At 49.6% G+C, this 21772-nt stretch overlaps 2 protein-coding genes across 2 annotated transcripts in view; one reads left to right on the forward strand and one right to left on the reverse strand.

The window, feature by feature from the left end:
- LOC119437407 (uncharacterized) overlaps positions 1-21772 on the reverse strand; it is a 408649-nt gene that overhangs the window by 352425 nt on the left and 34452 nt on the right. The gene's annotated exons all lie outside the window — the stretch shown is intronic.
- LOC125943351 (uncharacterized) lies at positions 4072-5019 on the forward strand. The gene is made up of 2 exons (XM_049662601.1): positions 4072-4645; positions 4865-5019. The coding sequence occupies exons 1-2, from the start codon at positions 4072-4074 to the stop codon at positions 5017-5019; spliced, it is 729 nt and encodes a 242-aa protein (XP_049518558.1).

The raw sequence follows: 21772 nt of genomic DNA on the forward strand, positions 1-21772 counted from the left end.
CCCAAATAAAAAAATACTGCTCCAGTCAGGTAAACTGCTCCCTCCCTTATAGTGAAATTATATTTGGATCATCAAAACAGTGATGTTGGATCATCAAAACAGTGATGCGTTTATAATACCACCGATCCCAACAGCAGGCTAGTCACCACCAGCCCAGCGTTTTCTCCGTCAACGCCTCCTCCGTTCCAACGGCGGCGGCTCGAAACATGGTACGCGCGAGCGGCGCAGCGTGGCGCCAGCGGTCAAACGCTGTACCTACTAGCAATTGGAAATACGCTGCCCGGAATTGTGTGGCAGAATCTCGACCCGGTGACCATGTCGCGCCTCGGCGTCTACCTTATACGCGAAGAATTGGCCCGTCGACAGCTGGACATCACAGGTGGACATCACATTCAGCAGCAGCGTGAAGCTACCCCCTCGGTTGAAACGAATGAATCCGCCTCGACCGCTGCGGCGCCTTTGACGCTGGACCCAGCCACTCTACAGAGCCTCGCCATGCTGTTCCAGCAGCTACCTCGCCCTGCAACAACGGATGACAACACTGCCAGACCTGTCATCGTCCATCCCGCAATTCGCTGGTTTGCACAGCCACAGTGTCAATACATGGCTTGACGACGTACGACGAGTACAGCAGCTCGCCTCGTGGGACGACGCCACCACACGCCTGATCGCAGCTAGCAAGCTGAAAGGCACGGCGCGAGACTGGCATCTCGCGTTCGGCAACCAGTACAGCACCTGGGCCACGTGGAGTGCCGCCCTGAAGGACACATTTTGTACAGAATTGTCCCTCATTGAGTGGCAAGAGCAGGTCATGAGGGTAACCCAGGCTCCATCCGAAAACTTGCACCAATATGCCTTTGCCAAGTTGAAGATCATTGAGCGTTGCCCCGTTAGCCTCTCTGAGGCCCAAAAGATTGACTACCTGCTGCATGGTTTACGGAACAACACATCCTCGCCGCCATAGCAGCCAACCGGCCGCCCACGGTAGCTGAGTTTATTTCTACTTGCACCAGCCTCGACAAGAGTGCGCAACATCTGCACGCCAAAGCAAGCCCGTCACCATGTGCCGGTTCTGTTTTGCCGCCGTCGCAACCCTTTCGTGCCACTAAGCCCGCAGAGCGCCAGCAGCCTCGCTCAGAACAATCGACACCACAGTCCTCCCGAGGGGCCACCCCAAAAACGCGCATTTCAGAGCTGCCCGCCGAGCAACGAGAAGCTACTTATGCATCTATTTCGGCCCAGTACGGCGCTCCAGCTTTTCGTAGTGGTCAAGACCTGTCTCAAGCTGTCTGCTACCAATGTCATGCCTTGGGTCATCTGGCATCCAAGTGCCCTACACGCACCAGCCGCTTATCATCCCTAGCGCCTCCAACCATGCCCAAGACACAGCAGCCACCAGCACTGCACAGTGCACCCGTTCCGCTTGACGGCTCACAACAGGAATGCCCCTTCTTCAACGCAACTCTCAGTGGAGTCGGCGAGTGTAAAGCGTTTCCTGACTCTGGCTCCAAGGTGACATTAATCTCTAAAGCTCGTGTGCCTGCAAGCATGATCATCCCATGGACCGAGCCTCCACTCGTGGTGGTAGGAGGAAGCACAGTGCTACCTGTTGGTGCTGCATTTTTGAAGATATCCATCGGCCCAGCCACAGGAGTTGTTGAAGCTGCTGTTTTGGAAAATGATGTACTCCCCCTCATTCTTGGTGAGGATTGGTTCTCGGCAGCGCAGGCACGTCTCATCTTTGAGCCTCCGAAGCCAGCGCAGTTGCAGCATACAGCCACGAATATCACCATTACCGCAAACCAAAAGCTAGTCCCAAGAATGGCAAATGCTGTGATCCCAACAAGGTCCGTCCTTTTTCCTGAAACCAGGCCCAGTTCCAAAGACTGCCTACAACGTGATCCGTTGCCGTTGCCAGAGCAGCCACCATGGTAAGCGTTAGCAGCCCAAACGTTGCCCTCAAGTAGCGCTCCTCTAGTGTCAAACTTCCTCGCTTCCGACACGGCACTCGTGCACATTCATCCTGACATTCCACCGGCTCGCGTTGGCAGCCAGCTCACCCTCACGCAGCGGTCAGTTATAAAAGGTATATTGGCCGAGCACAATGCCGTTTTTGCTTGCCATGATGATGATCTTGGCCACTTCACTGGTATGCAGCACCGCATTGACCTGCTACCTGATGCTTTACTGTACAATCGGAGCCCATACCGGTACGCTACAGAGGACAGGCAGTTCCTGGAAACTCAGGTGAAGAAGTTGCTCCACCAAGGTATAATACTCCCGGCTTCTGGCCCGTGGGCCTTTCCGGTTGTGGTGGTGACCCGTGGAGAAAAAAAGCGCTTGTTTGTGAACTATAAACCTTTGCATGAACGCACCATCACAGTAGTGCACCCGTTGCCCTTGGTAGATGACATCATTCAGGACATATCAGGTTGCGCATACTTTGCTACCCTGGACCTGAAATGTGCCTACTGGCAAGTGAGTTTACGCCCACAAGACTACGAGAAGACAGCATTCATTACTCATCACGGCACATACATGTGGACGCGCATGCCATTTGAACTGAAAAACGCTCCTTCCACTTTCCAGAGAATTATGCAAATAGTGCTCCAAGATCTGCAGCCTAGGCCTGAGAGATGTGGAGTCCGTGCCTATCTTGATGATGTCCGCGTTTATGCTGAGTATTATTATTATTATTATTTATTTGATTTGAAAACATATACACAGGAAAGAGAAAGCGAGAAGCAAAGGCTGGCAACTGCCACCAGAAGCGGCACAACGCCTGCCTACTCTTCGGAAAGGACGAGAGAAACATAGAACGAAAGATAGGAAGGAGGGGAGGAAGGAGGAAAGGAAGAGCGAGATGACAAATCTCAACGAACTAAAGAAATTTTCTACGTTTGCAAGCATCCTGCGGGAGGTGTTGCAATTGCTGCAGGTCAATGGACTGAAGGCTTCATTGGAAAAGTGCTCTTTTGGCCAACCCTCAGTTAGGTTTCTGGGCTTTATTATTTCCAGTCAAGGCCAGCTCCCAGATCCTGATAAAGCTACAGCCATGTGCCGCATCCCAGTTCCGCGAAACCAGAAACAAGTGCTGTCCTGGGTGCAAACAGCAAGCTTCTATCGTCGTTTTATTAAGGGCTTTGCGAAAGTGGTCGCCCCTTTGCAGGCTCTTATCAAGGCGCCCACATTTGTTTGGAGCACTGAATGTGAGCAGGCCTTTCAGACTATCCGGGCCGCCCTCACCCAGCCTCCCCTTTTGGCGCACTTCGACCCCATGGCAGCCACAACGCTAACCACAGACGCTTCGCAGGAAGCCATTGGAGCAGTGTTATCGCAAATCCAAGAAAACAGAGAATGTGTCATTGCCTACGCCAGCCGTGGACTTACGTTGGAGGAACGCAAACTGCACAGCAATGTATAGGAGTGTATCGCCGTTCACTGGGCAATAACCGTGAAGTTCCGCCAATACCTCCTAGGCAGAAAATTCTCTCTGGTCACAGACAACTGGACTGTTGCCTGCTTAACGTCCAACGTGCGGTCATCTCGTCGGTTCACTTCTATGCTCATGGACTTAGTAGAGTTCGATTCCACCGTGCGACATCAGCCAGGACGTCAAAATGTTGTAGCCGACCACTTGTCCCGTTTGGCAGGTGCTGTCACACAGTCTTCGCAGTCGCTGGCTACGATGCAGCAAGAAGATTCCGAGTGCGCTGCGATTCTTTCACGCCTAGCCAATGAAGAGGACCCAGCCGAGTTAACCAAGCTAGATGACATCTTATACCGCCGACTGTCATCGGGAACGTATGCAGTCGTAGCTCCGTCCAAAGTGCGCCCTGCCATTCTACAAGCATTACACGATGGTGCAGGGCACTTTGACACAAAGCGTACGTTGCTGAAGGTCCAGGATCGTTATTGGTTGCCTGACATGGACCGATAAGTGGAGAGATATGTGTCATCCTGCCAGTGCTACCAACAGTTCAATCGCCCTACCTCACGCAGTGTAGGTCTTCTTGGCAGAATGCCTACCACGGACATTCCATTTTCCAGCATAGCAATGACCATGTAACCATGCCACCCATCAACTCAAAGCGCTACATTCTCAACGTCGTTGATTTTGCCACCCGCTATATCGTGCCCGCAGCAGTTTCGTCCACGTCTACGGGCGACGTTATCAAGCATTTGCACAATGTGTTCTACACTTACGGCACGCCAGACCACTGCCTCTCGGACCATGGCTCAGCCTTCGAATCCAATGAGTTCAAGCGCTTCATGAGTCTTAATTCCGTGGAGCTCCATTTCACAATTGCCTATCGACCTGAGGGCAATGGCTTAGTCGAGAGAAGCAATGGAACTCTCCTGGCAGCTCTCCGCAAGACCTGTGCAATGGAACCACTGTCATGGCCTACCAAACTTCAAGAGGCAGCATTTGCAGTAAACACGTCCATGAATGCCAGCACGAACTTTGCGCCATTTCAGCTTCTCTATGGCTACGTACCGAAGATTCCACTCCAACAACATCGTCCGTTCCAGCACTCCGCTCTTGCCGAGCGCATCCTCGACACAACAGTGCAGCGCTCCGAAGCAGCCGCCAATTCGGAAGCAGCCCAAGCTGCACGCAAAGAGCGCTACGACCGCAGCCACCGTTCTCACACGTTTACCGTCGGTGATATGGTCTGGGTGAGACGACAGGCTCCATTTGTCAATGAGAAAATGGCACCTCGCTTCAATGGTGTTTACCGCCTCATCGAGCAGCTTACACCATCCACATTTAGGGCTTTACGTGTGTCATGCTTGACATCTCGTTTGGTTAATCAACCACGAACGGTGCACGTGTCCCAGCTTAAGCCTTATGTACCACCAGTTTCTCCAGTGATCGAGCAACAGCCCGTCGTCAATGCAGAGACCACGCCTGCCTCAGCAGCAAATGTTGTCGCCTCTACAGAGCAGCAACAGCCTCAACGGCCCCAACGCACTCGATGTCTACCGAGCCACGTCGACGACTTTGTGCTGGAGTGAAGTTGCAGCGTTTCCGCGCATGTGTGTGGGTGTGGTATCGTGCGTGTGACAGTGTGCAGAAGCAATTGACCACGAGACGTGGTCAGTCAGACTGGGGTGGGATGTGAGCGCCCGCATGTGCCGCCTATCTCATCACTAGCGCCACCTACAGCGCTGTTACGCCGACTCAACACCAAGCCCAAGCGAGGGAGGGGTCTCTCTCGTTCGCTACGACCGCCGCAACGGACGGTCACGGTTTTTGGCGCGCTCCACTATGCTCTCTAATAAATAGTTCATTACCCCGTTATTCTCGCCTCAGCCTTCACGCCTCAGCTATGGTGGCTAGAAGGGGCAGTGTGACGGTCGCCATATGCGCGCCATGGGAGAGAGGCGCACAAAACTCGATGACATTTTTTACGCCGCTAGGGGCGCGGCCGTCGTCGGGAGCGCGCGAGATCTTCGCCGCTACAGCCATTGCTACAGCTGTTACAGCCACGTGTATTTGGCACTGTGCGCAAACTTCCACACGTGCAACTGTGTTTGTGTGACTCCTGGACGCGCGCACCATGTGAATGATTCCGGATAGCGACACACTATTACCATGCCAGCGAAAGCAGGTATGTGTTTTGTGCCCGGTTGTAAAAGTGGGTACAAGTCGTGTCCGGCAAGGGTGTCGTCGTTTCGAGCTCCCAAGGATGCATTGAAACGGGAGCAGTGGGCCCGTAATATAAAACGGGGCGATAAGGAACTAACCAACGACTGCGTCGTTTGTGAACGTCACTTCGAGGCAACGTTTATACAGAGGATTTATCGTCATGTTATCAATGGTGAGATGGTTGAAATTCCACGCGATCGGCCGCTGCTAACAGAGGACGCCGTTCCTACAATCTTCCCGGATGCGCCAAAATACCTCACAAAGAAAACGCCGACTAGAAGGAAGGAGAGAAACCTGTGTGAACAAGGTGACCCCCGACTAAAAGAAGAAGGACTAATGTAAAGCAGCAGGCGCCAGAAGAAAGTGAACAAGTAATAGAAGCACAACATGCTGCAGAATCGGAGTTTATCCAAGCTGTACATACTAACACGATAGAAGTGGAGCCGCAGAGTGAAGTCAGTACGGAATACGTGTGCCGCAACATCAAACTTCCTAACACAAGCTGGAACAAACTATCGTTTTCCACTGAACCAGGGACCGTCACTTTCGGCCTTTGCGAGTGAGGGTGCCGAGTTGGATCACCTACTGCTGCCGAAATTGGTGAAGTTTGAACAGGCCGTTGAGCAAGTAGGAACAGTCAGTTGTTCTGTTTTTCTTAGGGGCAAGCTGCACCTAAAACGCAATGTTTCCTCACCAGATGAGGCGCAGTTGGTGCTGAACAGCGCACATTCTCTGGTTTTATGTGCTGGCTGTGGTATGAAACCAAACGCAGTCGGAATATATGAGTATTTTGCCGGCTTGTACTTTTCGCCTGAGTGCAGCCTTACGTGCGAAAGTAAGGGCCCTTGCATGCACTGCAAGTACCTACGAAAGATCTTGCAAAATCAGCAATCACGACGGAAGCATGGCGTTTCAGTTAAACGCCTTGCAAGGCGTGCCAACACTTGCCGCCGTCTGGTAGCTGCGCAACAAAAGCTGCTGAACGTACAGAGGGAACTCGAATTGTACTTTCACTTACAATTCTCAGCTGCACTGATTGATTTGTTTTAGTGCATTTTTTCGAACTGTGTTGAACTTTTTCTGGTCGTGCTGAACTGATGCATGAGCATGTGAAAAATAAAATGTTTCTGAAGAACCAGCTGGATGCACCGTACAAACTTCTTTTTACATTTCCAGAAACACTTGTTTAATATACTTAGTGGTAGTAGAATGACCAGTGTTGTAGCCTTGTGACACGCACAAGTTGTAAATGTTAAGGGAATATAACACCCCTCTTCGAAACATGCAAGCTGCAGCCGCGCAGTTAGTATAGTTTCCGCGCGAACCGGCGCTTGTTTTTCTTTATTCAGTGCGGGGCGTAACTAGGGAACAAGAATAAAATAAGTTGAGGAGCACCTCGTATCCGGGACGAACGTCTAGCACAAATTTACATAACACGGGCCACTGTCAACTACCCATTCGCCGTACGTATAGCATATCTCGCGCAGAGACTGGCAACTCAATAAAATTGCTCAGTTGCAACATATATGGGAAGTTTCGCGTGCAACAAATGCATGCCGCATAACGAACGAATATGCAAAATATATATATATATGTATACTTAGCCCTCAGCCACGCTCTACCAACACCGCTGCACGCGCTCTCGAGGCGCGCAGCGCCACCTCGACCTGCCGCCATGTTTCATCGCCCGTATGTGCACCTTCTGGCCCTTGCCCGTCACACTGCCCCTTCTAGCCACCATACCTCAGCCTTCACGCCTCAGCCATCACGCCCAGCCCCCACAATGTAAATGCAGTACGAGACCACGCGATCATCCGGAAGTCAGCGCTTGTCTTTAAGGCTGGTTTAAGGCTGGTTTTAGAGCTTTAAGGCTGGTTCACACTAGGCCGACACGGCACCGATTTTGGTCTGCCGACTGTTGGCGACAGCGTTTTCCTTCCTGTAAACCGTTGGCCACAGCGTTATCCGTCCTGTAAACTGCTCGCGTGATCAGTCGGCAGACCAAAATCGTTCTCTTGTCGGCGTAGTGTGAATCAGCCTTTACCATGGTGTCAGATAGGGGAGGTGGCTGAACGCCGCGCGAGACTAGATACCGACCGCAACATCGCCCAAGGTTAGCCGTATAGAAAACACCAGGCTGGCAACTCTGGGCTGCTCACCAAAATTAGCTCTTTTATGTACCCAGAATGGAGGCCGAAATTCCCTAGTCAAGTCTACCGGTTGAACAGGCGAAGTGAAACTCGCTGTGCATATTTTTTTTTGCTGCTGCCCATATGGTTAATGATGGACCCGCCTATGCGCAGTGTTTTGTTTATAATAATTTGCTTCTTTGTTTGTTTGCTTTCACCAGGATTACGTTATGTCCTGAGCGCTCACATGAATTCACAGGGAGATTGTTAGGACTGCCAACAATTTCATCTTCGGTGATGCCTTATGGACTTGTGTGGCATGTGCGATCATTTGGATGAATCGTCTTGGTGGCGACGATTGTTGACCCTTTTTGTTTACGTAAGTGATCGATTGCGCGCGATAAGAAATCGGTATTCGCATTAACTTGTGTGTGTGTTTATTTGACAAGAAATTTAGTTTGCTCCGCGGTCAAGCTTCAGGCTCTTTCTGTGTTCTCAAATTGCGCAATCTGTTCACATCTGTGCACCCACTAAACTCATGATTCCAAAAGGTCACGTTAGAAACGTGATCTTTCCGTTTTTTTTTGAACCAGTGAGCTGTTGCCGGTTAGAGCTACGGGAAGTCCGCGTGGCAGGTCGAAGAAGTAAGGCGACTGTTGCAATGCACCTGTAGATCGTCAGCGCGTTTGTGAATGGAGGTTGTAGGCTTACTTTATTTGAACTTGTGAATCGATAAGTCGCGCAGTGTGTGCTGCTATGAAATGCAGAATATGCAAAGGCACAAACGGAACCGAGATCGAGTTTTCTCAGACGTGCAAAATTTAAAAAATAATCGGCTCAGGTCAGCCTGCCTAGATCATAGCTGGAACCATGCAGTGCTGATGACATGATGATTGCAAAATTAACTGTACCACCATTAATTTAGCAACTGCCTTGCGGAAAAGACAGCATTACATTTGCTAAACGTGTTGAATATCGACAAGAAAGTCCTTCAGACGCTGATTTGCGCATTCAATATATGTCATGGACGGGTATGCTGGGTCAGGGAAGCTAAGAAACCGCCACACCAAACAGGTGGGAGGGCAGGTAGGCGAATGGCCTTGAAGTCCACGCAGAAGCAAATATAGGAATGCTAGGGGCCGCGCGACGTTCAAAAATCTGGTGAATGTTGAAGCGTGCGACAATGACTAACGTAACCGAAAATAATTTTAAGAATGGGAGGGGGCGCCTGAAAGGCGTCAAGAACTAGTCGGCGGATAATTATGGACATAGAGAGAGCGTCTCGTCACTGCCTGACCGCTCAACACCAGACGGCCGTGGCCAGTCGCCTAGCTGAGGCTAACGTACCCCGTCGCAACACGGGCTAACTTAGATTTCTCATAAATAAATGAAACATAGTTTCATTTATTTATGAGTCGCACAAGTACACATCTATGAAAAAAGTAATGTAACGCCTTGTAAAAGATTTAATACAAAAGATACAATCCAGAAATATTTTCCTGGCGAAAAGTCAGTTATTGAGAAGATAAGACATAACATATATAAACATTAAACGATATATAACAATTTCTGAACACAACTTATGACTATAGAATTATTAGCATAAGTATAATGTGATTCCATAACGCCATAGTTACATTACTTGTCAAAGCATGCCTTATATCACTGGTTTCGTTTGTTTTCCGGAGGCAGATTAAAGGATTATAGAGTAAAAATCATCAGGTGCCCTAATAAATAAATATATTTACCAATAAATAAATAAGACAGCGATATCTCAAAAGCGCGAAACGACTCGATAGCAAATATAGGAACAGCTTGGATTGTGTTATTGAGCGGCAAATGCAGCGTATGACGAATAAAAATTACGAAGGAAAATGCACAGCATGAACTATAGGGAGTTTTACAGATAGCGAAACCACGCGTCCTTTCTTTCCCAAATGTCCTCACTCTGCTTGCGCTATTATGTACCCCATTTTCGTTCCTTTGTATAACCTTTTGCGTTGTTTTCTAAGCCAGGTGATTCGCTTTGACTTGTAAATTGGTGCCTTTACCTCCCCTATTAAAGACACCAGTTCGTTGTCTGATGCGATGATTTCACCATCATTGAAAAAGTGTTCGTTCGGGCACTTTATCTGGAAATGAAGTCGTCGGCAATCTTATTCAAATTGATTTTGCGCGAGAGTTCTTTGTGGGCGTGCAAAATTGCCAGATATGGGCGTGCGAAATTGCCAGATGGTTCAAACGGGCTTGTCCATTCGTCGACCGCAAGTATATTCTCAGTCGCCGAAGGCAAAAAAAGGACCTCTCGGATGTGGTCGACGAGACCGGTATGGCCAACGCAATCTTTTTTAGCTTGGCCATTTCCGGCAAAAGGTTTCGCAGGTGCTCGCCCTTGACCCCCATAAACATGTGCACGACGTCCCCAAATGTGTGCAATGATGCCGACCTTTACTGGCTTAAAATGTCAATCAGCATATCACTGGGCAAAATCAGGCGTCCTGGTTCGAGGTCGTCACCGTAAAACTGTGTTATATATGCTTCGTCTTCCTTCGTCCCCTATGCAAAGCTGTTCAATGTGGGACTTATGCTGCCATATATCAGGTGGATACCTGTTTTTTAACGAAGACAGCCCTGTGTGAAGTACTTCATAGAACCTCTGGCGGTACGTGTCACTCACTGATGGAAACACGTGAGCTGAGGAACCTTCTTGATAGCGGCGTGGAGTCTTCTTTCGCCTAGCGGCTAGAACACACGGGTCCTCAACTCCTACTTTTCCTGCCTCTGCCATACATACGCGGGTCACACGCTTTATTTTTGAGTTAATCAGCGCCGAGTTCAAGCTTGGGCCATCCGAGATGGCTGGTCCCTTCGCGTGCGCTGTCTCCTCGCGCGCCCAGTGTTATGTTTCTGCTGGTGCTTATACGGTGGTAAATACGCTTCCTTTTCAACGTCAAACGGGTTCTGGCGAAGTACCGATAAGCGAGGTGCTCACTGTTGGTTGTGTCGTTGATGCTCATGCTGTGTTTGTAGCCGGTGCACATTGCAACGTCCGCAGCTGCGGTAGAAGCGAGCTCGGAGCCTGTTTTCTATTTCTCCTTTTATTGCGACAGCAATTGTATCGACACTCCAGGCCCATTTTCGCTGTCGTCGTCGCCGTGATATTTCGTATAAAGTTAAAAAGTCATATCAGTGAGTGACCCATACACTGTGGGTGCGAGAAAAAGCCCGTAACACTGAGCCGAAAAGGATGGCGGCTTGATGGACATTATCTTCCCACGCGCTCAATATTCGGGTTAGTTGGAGGTCACGTGATCAAATGCGCGCATGGAGAGGAGAGCACGCGTCTTCTCATCTAGCCCTGCCGCAGCTGCGAATGACTGTGCGTCAGGGATTTATACGCACCCCCTAACCCCCCCCCCCCCAACACCTCCCCAGGAGGATCTGGACCCCCCCCCCCCCCCCCCCTGTTCTCTTTCAGACAGGCACTCGTCCTGGGAAAAAACTACGCTGAACCCATGCACTGTGGTAATTGCTTTAAAAAATAGTTACTCTTTGCAGATGTGGACGTTACGTGGCCTTAATGTTGAGGCCCAATTTTGATGTTCAGCGCACAGACGACAGTGCTACACTGCGACCTGCAGGGAGCGGAGAATCCTTGAGGTCGCGGTAGACGCTTGCGCGTGAATGAGTTGCGAGATTCGTGTTTGGTCTTTCTGTTTTACCATTTTTAAGTCAACGTACTAGTATGCACAATACGTACAGTTTAAGCACTATCACTGTGATTAGCTGTAATATTTACAATGTGACACATTGCTCTCGTTATCGTTAAGCTCCGAACGACTAGACTGGGGAATGAGTAGAATTCACAGACGGTATCCTGGAGAGATGGCTTCACACCAAGCACTTCTAATGTTAAAGAATGTTCCCTGCTTTGTCATCAGCTGCAATGAAAATACTGCTTCTTCCCGTAGCAATTGCTGCCGTTGAAAGAAGATTTTCCACCATGAACAGGCTCTTAACATCAGATAGATGTCACATGACGCCGGCCCATGTCGACGCGCTGATGAAAATCTCTGTCGAAGCTCCAAGTATCCCAAATTTTAAGAACGCAACAGACGAAGAAAAGTATGCGCATTTGCAGTTTGTGGACCAAGCATACATGAAAACAAAAATATTAACTTCAAATTCTAAGATAATATGCCATGAAAATGGATATTAACGATTAGAATTCATTTCATATCTCATTCTTAAATAAGAAAATCCTATTTAAGTATTCTTCCCTTTTCTACCCACTGTCGCCCGATTGTTGGCCAATCCCATGTAGTGGGTTGTGCTATACATATATGCACCAAGCCAAAGCAAACATATATGATGTGAACCAAGAAACCACGTCGGGTATTGTAGATATATGCGGGGTCACATGTTGCAATTGTGTAGTTTGTGTAGTCACAGCTTCTTGTTTTTATTATTATTTTGTGAATGTGGCAGCCACGTTTGGCCTAGTAGTTTCTTTGGATATTGCATTTGCCGGATTGTAGCGGACGTTATGCGCATATATACTTTTTAAATGCGAATCAATTCATGGCGATAATATACCGCTTTGAGAGTATCTATCTATCTATCTATCTATCTATCTATCTATCTATCTATCTATCTATCTATCTATCTATCTATCTATCTATCTATCTATCTATCTATATCTATCTATCTATCTATCTATCTATCTATCTATCTATCTATCTATCTATCTATCTATCTATCTATCTATCTATCTATCTATCTACCCGTCTCAATGTGGGACTTATGCTGCCACATATCAAGTGGATACCTGTTTTTTAACGAAGACAGCCCTGTGTCAAGTACTTCATAGAACCTCTGGCGGTACGTGTCACTCACTGATGGAAACACGTGAGCTGAGGAACCTTCTTGATAGCGGCGTGGAGTCCTGTGATAGCGGCGTGGAGATCGCATGGCTGCATCGCATAACATCGATTCCCACAAGGGGTGGGATCTGCTGACTTTTGTTTTTGTTCTTAGTTGTTATATTTAATTGTATTGTTTAAGGTATATGGCTTCTCCGTGCCTATTGTGCTTGATATTTTTTTTCTCGTGCAAAGTGATATTATACTTAGTTTTGAAAACGTCTGCACTTTGTTCTTTCAATAAGACTTCTAGATTAAGAACTTGCTCCACTTTGTTCTGCATAAAAAAAAAACAATAAACTTCGTGCAATCAAATTAAAACTCTTAATGCTGCCCCTTATGTTCATGCAATTTTCAAATGTGGTGACTAGAATGTAATGGGTGTTTAAATATAGTACTGAATTTATAATTCCCCCAAACTAGGCACAGATTTCGGCCTTCTATACAGCGCTCGTTTGTGCCTGCCTGTCTCCACATTCGTGGTAGTATTGTTTGGGGAAAACATCAGCTTTACATGCAACAACAGTAGGACGAACTCTCGTGTAAGATGTGGTTTAATATGATTGGTTAAAATGTTAATTAGTGTACGTCTGCTAATTATCAGCTTTTCTGTCACCATTTGTTGAAAGAAAAAAGCGTTAGACCTTAATTAAATAAAACAAGGTGGTACAAAAAGCGCTCGCCCCTTGAACCGCTTACCCCCACCCCGACCTTTCGCTCGAAAAAAGATAAGCAATACTTCGTATCCACCCCCCCCCCCCCCCCGCGTTCTGGTAACACCCTCGACCCCCCCCCCCCCCCCCCCCCCAAAGTCTAAATTCTGGATAAACCCCTGCTGTGCATGGTTGACGTTTATGCGACCCGCGTACCGTATCCAATCCGCCTTTTTCACGGCGCTACGGCGCATGCGCCCTGCCCTGGCGGATTAGTCGCGAAACGTTTTGGAAGGGTCGCCGAAAAAAAATGCACTCGCACGCGCGCTACTGCAAGTGCAAACTCGTGCTGTGTACCTCGTTGAAACTTCACTGGTAGCTCGTCGTCGGTGCGGTACCGAAAACGTGCGTAGCGTAAGACTGCAACTCCACTTTTAACAGAAAACGGTGAGGGCTTCGTCCATACTGCACAGAGAACCACGTAGTTGCCGCCTTGCATTGATGGCTGTAATAGCAAATGTATCGATAAACCCCTGCGTTACACTTGGACGGCACTTAAAAACACGTTGCTGACGAAGACTTCTTGCAGCGTCGGTCCTCGCTTGCTGGTAGTGGCAGCGTGTGCCCGACTTCACGTACTCGTTCAAGGCGCGGTAACACTGGGTCAATACGAGACCGACAAGACGCGCACGCGTACTATTGGCCGACCATTCAGCACAGTGTCGCTGAGACCATTTTATCATACCATGCCTACAAGACGTAACCGACGAGCGCGAGTTGGCGTACTGCGACGGGCTTTCTTGTCGACGGCACCGATAAAATCAGCATGCCGACCATCATTCGACCGAACCCCGCGCGATCGGCCGTCGAACCGATAACGCGATAGCCGCAATGGCTTCGTTAGTAGATATAAATAATCGCGTTCAAAGTTAGTCAAAACATGCCCACGAAGTTGTAATGCACAAGATTCGACCCTCTTAATCCGTGCACATAAGTTTGAGCCAATGTTGATCCTGTTCAGCGGAGGTTAGGCCTGGCGCCGTCGAGTTCGCGCACCCGCTACCGGCGGACCTGTACTGAAAAGTAAGCAAGTTAGGATGAAGGAAACTGCTTTTATAGTCCAGTTCTAGATTTAGCGATTTCAAATAAACTACTCTTCGCGTCGATCGCCGCGTACACAATAAGCTGCAAGCGGGGACACAGCGCTGTGCCCAACGCCTGTGCCAACATCTGTACGTCACCGTTCCCGTAGGCTGCTGGTCGTATTCGCAACGTAGATGGGTGGGTTTTTACGTGTTGGCATGCTGACACATTTCTTAATTCCTGAGATGTACTCTTTATCTCTGCGTCAAACCCGATACAAGAGACGGTACCTTCGGTACAGCAGCATAAACAGCCGCCTCGCTCAGTTATATACCAACGGTGTCAGCGATGGCATCCGCGTTTTTGCAGGAGAACAACACGGCCTTTAAATGAGAGCTGATGCGAGCACAGTTCGCTCTAATAATGTTTTATGACACGCGCAAACTAACTATCGCGAAGTTAAAGAAAAGCGAGAATCAGTAATAAATTAACAGCTCAATATTTGTAACTGCATCACAGCCGCCATTGTTTAAGTGGCTTAGCCGCTCATACTGACTCGTCTCACGATGGAACAACGCGACTCATATGAGCAGATATGTATGTTTTATTCTACGTTTTGACATTCTTTCATATCAGCGCCTTTTCATATATGCACCTTTCCCCCATTTTTTGACGCTAACAACGATCTGTGGCTGTAGATGCCGATGTAAACAAGTGCATCGCTTTGCTAAATCCGACGCGGAAGGCTGCGCACTCGAAAACATCTTATTTATGCGAAATGTCTAAAGAATGTGTAAAAAGAATTACAAAAATTCTTTTTTTTTGCGAGGATGCAAAGCGAGGTGCAAGTGCAGGAGTTAGCGCCAACAAACTCCAAAGCAGCCGCTACGGCAGAGGGAACTCAGCGTGCCTTTATCGGCCCCACTGTAAACAAAACAGCACACTAAGGCCTGCTCACCCTACATGTATATAGTTGGTGAGTACTACATGGCTTCCAGGAATGACATGCTGCCCCCCAGAAGCCATTAATTTTTATTAATAGTCAACGAAACGCACAACCGATGCGCACTTAACACGGGCGCAGGTTCACAAATCAACCGGCGAAAGCCCCAGCCCCCTACCAAAACGTTTCCAGCGGCGCGCGGCAGAGGGCAGCACAGGAAAATGAAAAAGGCGGGTTGTTGGTAATCATTGGGGGGTGCAATGATGAAGGGCGACCACCCTTGATCACCCTGGTAACTTCGTGCGCGCTGTCTTTCTTCTAAGGCTGTTTTTCTGCGCCCCAAGTGTTGCAGATTGCATAGCCTAAGTTAAGACAGGGGGTAAATGGAGATCGCTGACACAGGCCGTCTTGTAGTGGACATAAAGATATGCAGGTGATGATGATGAATCTAATTTTTGAAGTCGCGGTGAATCGCATGGCTGTACGAACCGTTCACCCCCGCTGGCGGCGTTCTTCATAATGCCACCGTTGTGATAGCGACTGCTCGTGGTCATCCAGCGAGATATTTAGAGGTTTACGTGATCCGTGCATTGCACGATGTTTGTTATTTTAATTAGTAAGTAAATGTTACTACAATTCATACAGGCGATATAACCAACGTACAGACTCGTGTGAGGGCCACACCTTTTTGCCGCAATTTTGAACAGGGACATTTTATCTAATTTTTCCAACTACGGGTATGAAATCCGCCGTACACCTCTGCGATCGCCTCCTCTCGCCATCTATAGTCGTGTACAGCTTTAGAAGGCAGCGGCATTTGCCCCTCAAAGGAGAAAATGATCCTAGGTTGGCATACAACTTATTCATGTCTAAACTAATAAAATGTTATGATGATGCTTTCCCGGTATCTGTAAGGAACGTAAAACGGCAGAAAATTAGAAAAGCCTTGATAACTAATACCTTACTTAAAAAATAAAAAAAGAACAGCATGTACTATGAATCTGTAAAGACACGCGACATAAATTTATTTATTGAGTTTAGAAAGTACAGAAACCAGCTAAATGGTGAACTAAGGTGTGCAAAGTTCAGATATTATGAGAATTTGTTTTGTAAAATAAGTAATGATCCAGGAGACTTTGGAGAAAAACCACGTCCCTAGCATTCTACCTAACTCTAGCGGCCTTGGCTACAGAGAGGTTGCAACTGCAATGAATGATTACTTCGTTACGGTTACGATGAGATACGTGATGACGATTATCCAAAATTATCGATAAATGACCGTGGTTTACCTAACTCCATAGTTTTGCATTCTATTTTATGCCGTGAAACTGAAGAATTAATAACCAAGATTGAAAACAATTGTGCGGCAGGACATGATGAAAGCAAACCTATGCCAATAAAATACGTTGCTGAGCTGATATCGCCCACGCTCTCATACATCATTAACTTAACTTTTTCTTCTGGCGTTTTTCCTGATCAACTGAAAATAGCTCGTGCGTGTCCGGTCTTCAAAGGTGGTAATGACCAAGACATTGCAAATTACCGACCAATATTGGTACTTCCGATGCTGTTGAAAGTGTTTGAAAGCGCTATTCATATCAGATTACAAAATTTCCTCAATAAGTACAATATCATAAGTGAGGCCCAGTTTGGCTTTCAAAAAGGCAGATCCACCGACCTTGCATTACTCGTGTAGTGAAGAGGAGGAAGAAGTGCTCTTGCGTCTGTCGCTGTGCGCACCATCAGCGTTCGTGGACTGCCTCGATTGCGTGACACATCATTGTCTAATAAATCATCATATCACATTTGGTGGAAGGTGCTGCAATCCCCTACCTCACCCTGGAGCTTCGCAGCCGAACGTTGCCGACTACTTCAGCCGCTTCCATGCTCGAGGCTACCGACAATCCGCCTGCAGCTTCCGCCGCTCCCATCATTTGCGGCGCCGTCCAGCGGCAGCCCTCCTGTCTTTAGCGGAGCCGGTGAGACTGACGTGGAAGATTGGCTCTCTACCTACGAGCGCGTCAGTGATCACAACAAGTGGGATGACCCGACGAAGTTACGTTCTGTCATCTTCTATCTAGCTGACGTTGCGAACCTCTGGTTCCACAATCATGAGCGGGAACTCCAAACCTGGTCCGCTTTCAAGACAGCATTCAGGGAAGTCTTCGGCCGCCCAGCCTTACGAAAGCTCCGTGCTGAACAGCGTCTACGCCAGCGCGCTCAACAGCCCGGCGAGACGTACACCAGCTGCATAGGATGTCGTGGATATTTGCGCCCGCGTCGATTCTACCATAAGTGAAGAGGAGAAGGTGAAGCACATCTTCAAGGGCATCGAGAACGACGCATTTCAAATGCTTCTCGCGCGAAACCCTTCATATGTCGCAGCTGTTGTCACTTTTTGCCAGAGCTTCGATGAGCTGCGTCGCCAAAGGGTCCTTGCGCGCAGCGCTGTTGCACCTGGCCACTCTCTCTCGGGCCTCACGCTTCCCTCCAACTCCTCGCCAGAATCCTCACTCTCCATTCAGATTAAGGATTTTATTCGTGAGGAGGTGGCGCGCCAACTGTCTATGCTGCCTGTTGTGTAGGGCAGGAACGCGGCGTAACCCGCGTCGGGCCGACGGAGAGGCCGAACGCCGGGAGGGCGCGTAAAGTGACGACACGCAGACAAGCTTCGACGAGACTGACGGGATACTGCTCTCCCGCGTTTATTGCAGGTGGTTTTATGGTGGGGGAATACCCGCTATTGGTCAGCGAGGCACGGGTCACATGATCGGCATGGCCACGCCGGGTTGGTGGTAGCAAAGAGGCATGGGAGAGACCCAGCTCCACCCAGTGGCACGAATAGAGACCCCCACCGCACCGGTGTTCTAGCATGTCACCAGGGGTCGCACAACACAACACTGCCTCTCAGCGATCGACCCCTACCGCCTGACACATCTCTGGCTGCTCCCATTAGGAGAGCCATTCGCGAGGAACTTGCCGACTCGCTACCTTTGGCCCAACCCTGTCCTCCCGTGGCGGCACCTCTGACCTATGCCGCAGTCGCAGCGCGACCTGCGCCGCCGTCATTCGCGTTTCCTGCGACAGTGCGACCTCAAGCAGTGCCAACTCCCGCGTCGCATCCTATTCCGCCTCGAAGCCAAGTTCAGAACCCTTGGCGCATACGCGACAACCAACCCATATGTTTCGCTTGCGGTTTCGCCGACCATGTCGCGCGCTTCTGCCATCGTCGCATGCCACCTGCTAACCCTGCTGGCTAAACGCCTGGGTATGGATATTCCCACGATGCAACCGGCTATTCCATGCAACCCGACCCAGAGTATTCGCTGTCTTCTCGACGCCCTTTCGGCAACCATCGTTATCCGCCACCGCGTCGTCGCTCGCTTTCCCCCCTTACGTCGTCGCCAGTCACCTAGCGAGGGAAACTAGTTGCTGCAGTTCAGCAGGCACGAACAGCCAGCTTCGCGACTTCTGCAAGGCGTGCACAGTCGCCACGCAATTGACTGGACGTTTTGGTCGAAGGAACCACCACAATTGCACTTATTGATACTGGGGCTACAGTTTCTGTTATGGACGAAAAGCTTTGTCGTAAGCGCCGCAAGGTCACCACGCCGTTGTCTGGTTTGCTGCTACGTACCGCGAGTGCGCAGCATATAGCACTGCTTGCTCAATGTACCGCAAGAGTGCTCATTGCCAGCGTTGTTTATGTTGTTGAATTTTTCGCGCTTCCTTCATGTTAACATGACATCATTCTCGGCTGGGACTTCTTGTCTCACCATCATGCCATCATCGACTGTGCTTGGGCCGAAGTGGCGCTTTTCCCGCTTTCCGAAGCCCCGCTGCCTGACCCTTCTGCAAGTAAAGCCGCCAAGCTCACCGTTGTCTCCGATACGGGCATACCAACCGAAATGTCGGTTCTTGTGCCCGTATCTTGCTCCGCCGCGCCAGACGCTACGGTGCTTTTTACACCGTCGCCTTAAAAAACTTATGGCGTTTTACGTGTCAAAACCAGTTCAGATTATGAGGCACGCCGTAGTGGGGGACTCCGGAAATTTGGACCACCTGGGGTTCTTTAACGTGCACCTAAATCTAAGTACACGGGTGTTTTCGCATTTCGCCTCCATCGAAATGCGGCCGCCGTGGGCGGGATTCGATCCCGCGACCTCGTGCTCAGCAGCCCAACACCATAGCCACTGAGCAACCACGGCGGGTTACACCGTCGCCTATTTTTCTACGTCGCAAGGCTCTACCTCTACCGTTTGCTGCCCTCAACACTGTATCTGGATTATTCACTATGTTTGTGTGTAACCCGCTTCAATCCCCTGTGACCTTACTGCGTGGAGAATCACTCGGTCGTGTTCAGCCCTTTGACCCGCTTCACATTCTCGATACTTACGACGACATGGCCTGTTATGAGCTCGACGCCCTCACTTTTCTATTGCTGTGCGCATCATCATCATTGTCGTCGTCGTCGTCGTCGTCGTCGTCAGACGTTCTTGAATCTGCCTTGGACGCCGATCTGCCACCTCCGTACCGCCAGCAAGTCCTCGCACTTCTTCAGAATTTTCGCTCGTCGTTTGATTGCGACCAACCATCCCTGGGACGTACGCGGCGACCGTCACTCACAGCATCCACACTGGTTCCCATCCACCATTACGCCAGCACCATACCGCGTGTCGGCAGCCGAGCGACTGATAATTACCGAGCAAGTCGACGATATGCTGCATCGTGGCGTCATTCGGCCTTCCCACAGTCCTTGGGCGTCTCCTGTAGTATTAGTACGCAAGAAGGACGGCTCAATACGCTTCTGTGTGGAATACCGTCGGCTCAATAAGATAACTCGTAAAGATGTTTATCCGCTGCCTCGGATAGATGACGCCCTCGACTCCCTACAAGGCGCGGAGTACTTCTCATCTTTGGATCTTCGCTCCGGCTATTGGCAAGTGCAGATGGCTAAAGACGACTGTAAGAAGACCGATTTTGTCACGCCCGACGATTTGTAGGAATTTACCGTAATGCCATTCGGGCTCTGCAACGCGACCGCTACTTTCGAGCGTATGATGGACACTATCCTTCGTAACTACAAGTGGAAAACATGTCTGTGCTACCTTGATGATATTGTCGTGTTTTCGCCCGATTTCCCGACGCACCTCGTTCGCTTGCGTGAGATCCTGACCTGTCTCACCTCTGCTGGCCTCCAACTCAACATCAAAAAGTGCTGTTTTGCTGCCCGCAAGTTAACAATATTGGGACACGTTGTTCCGAAGGATGATGTACTTCTGACCCAGCCAAGCTTCGCGCGGTCGCAGAGTTTCCGATGCCTACTACTCTTAAGGCACTCCGCAGCTTTATAGGGCTCTGCTCTTACTTTCGGCGTTTTGTGCGCAATTTTGCCACTATCACAGCACCACTGACCAATTTGCTTACGGCTAGCAGTGGCATCTCCGCGTGGTCAACTTCGTGTGACGAAGCCTTCAAGCAACTACGTCGTCTACTTACTTCGCCGCCGATTCTTCGACACTACGATTCCACAGCGCCCACAGAGCTACACACGGACGCCAGTGGCATCGGACTTGGTGCAGTCCTAGCCCAACGGAAAGACGGCTACGACGAGCACGTCGTCGCATATGCGAGCCTCACTTTAAAGAAGGCAGAAGCCAATACTCTGTCACAGAGAAAGAGTGCTTGGCCAGTATTTGGGCTCTCGTCAAATTTCGGCCCCACCTATATGATCGCCGTTTTGACATTGTTACCGACCACCACGCCCTTTGCTGGCTGTCCTCGTTGAAAGATCCGCCAGGTTGCCTCAGCCGCTGGGCACTTCGCTACCGATCGGGCAGAAAGCACTCTGACGCCGATGCGCTTTCCCGATCACCGATACCTTCGGATGTGGCTTCAGTGTCAACGCCTTTCGCATCCATGTCGACCATCAACGTCGCTGGTATGCCGACCGAGCAGCGTAAGGATCCCCTGCTTTCAACTATGCTGAATTTGCTCCACGATCCATCCATCACACCCTCTTCTCGAACACTTCGTCGCCAAGCCGTTCACTTTGCTGTCCGCGACAACGTCCTTTACCGCAGAAATTATTTGCCTGATGGTCGCAAATGGCTGCTTGTGATACCACGACAGATGCGTACTGACATATGCGCGTACACTCGGCTTAGGCAGCATTTCTACTGGCACGGCATGTATCACTTCGTGCGCCAGTACATGCGCGCTTGCACGGCGTGCCAACGGCGTAAAATTCAACAGCGCCCTCCTGGCGAGTTACAGCCGCTCCCCTGCCCGGCCTGGCCATTTGATCGCGTCGGCATAGACCTATACGGGCCACTTCCCTGTAGTTCCTCGGGTAACCGATGGATAATTGTAGGTGTCGATCACTTGAC

This window comes from Dermacentor silvarum, chromosome 1 (assembly GCF_013339745.2).
Source record: "Dermacentor silvarum isolate Dsil-2018 chromosome 1, BIME_Dsil_1.4, whole genome shotgun sequence".
Lineage (NCBI taxonomy): Eukaryota > Metazoa > Arthropoda > Arachnida > Ixodida > Ixodidae > Dermacentor > Dermacentor silvarum.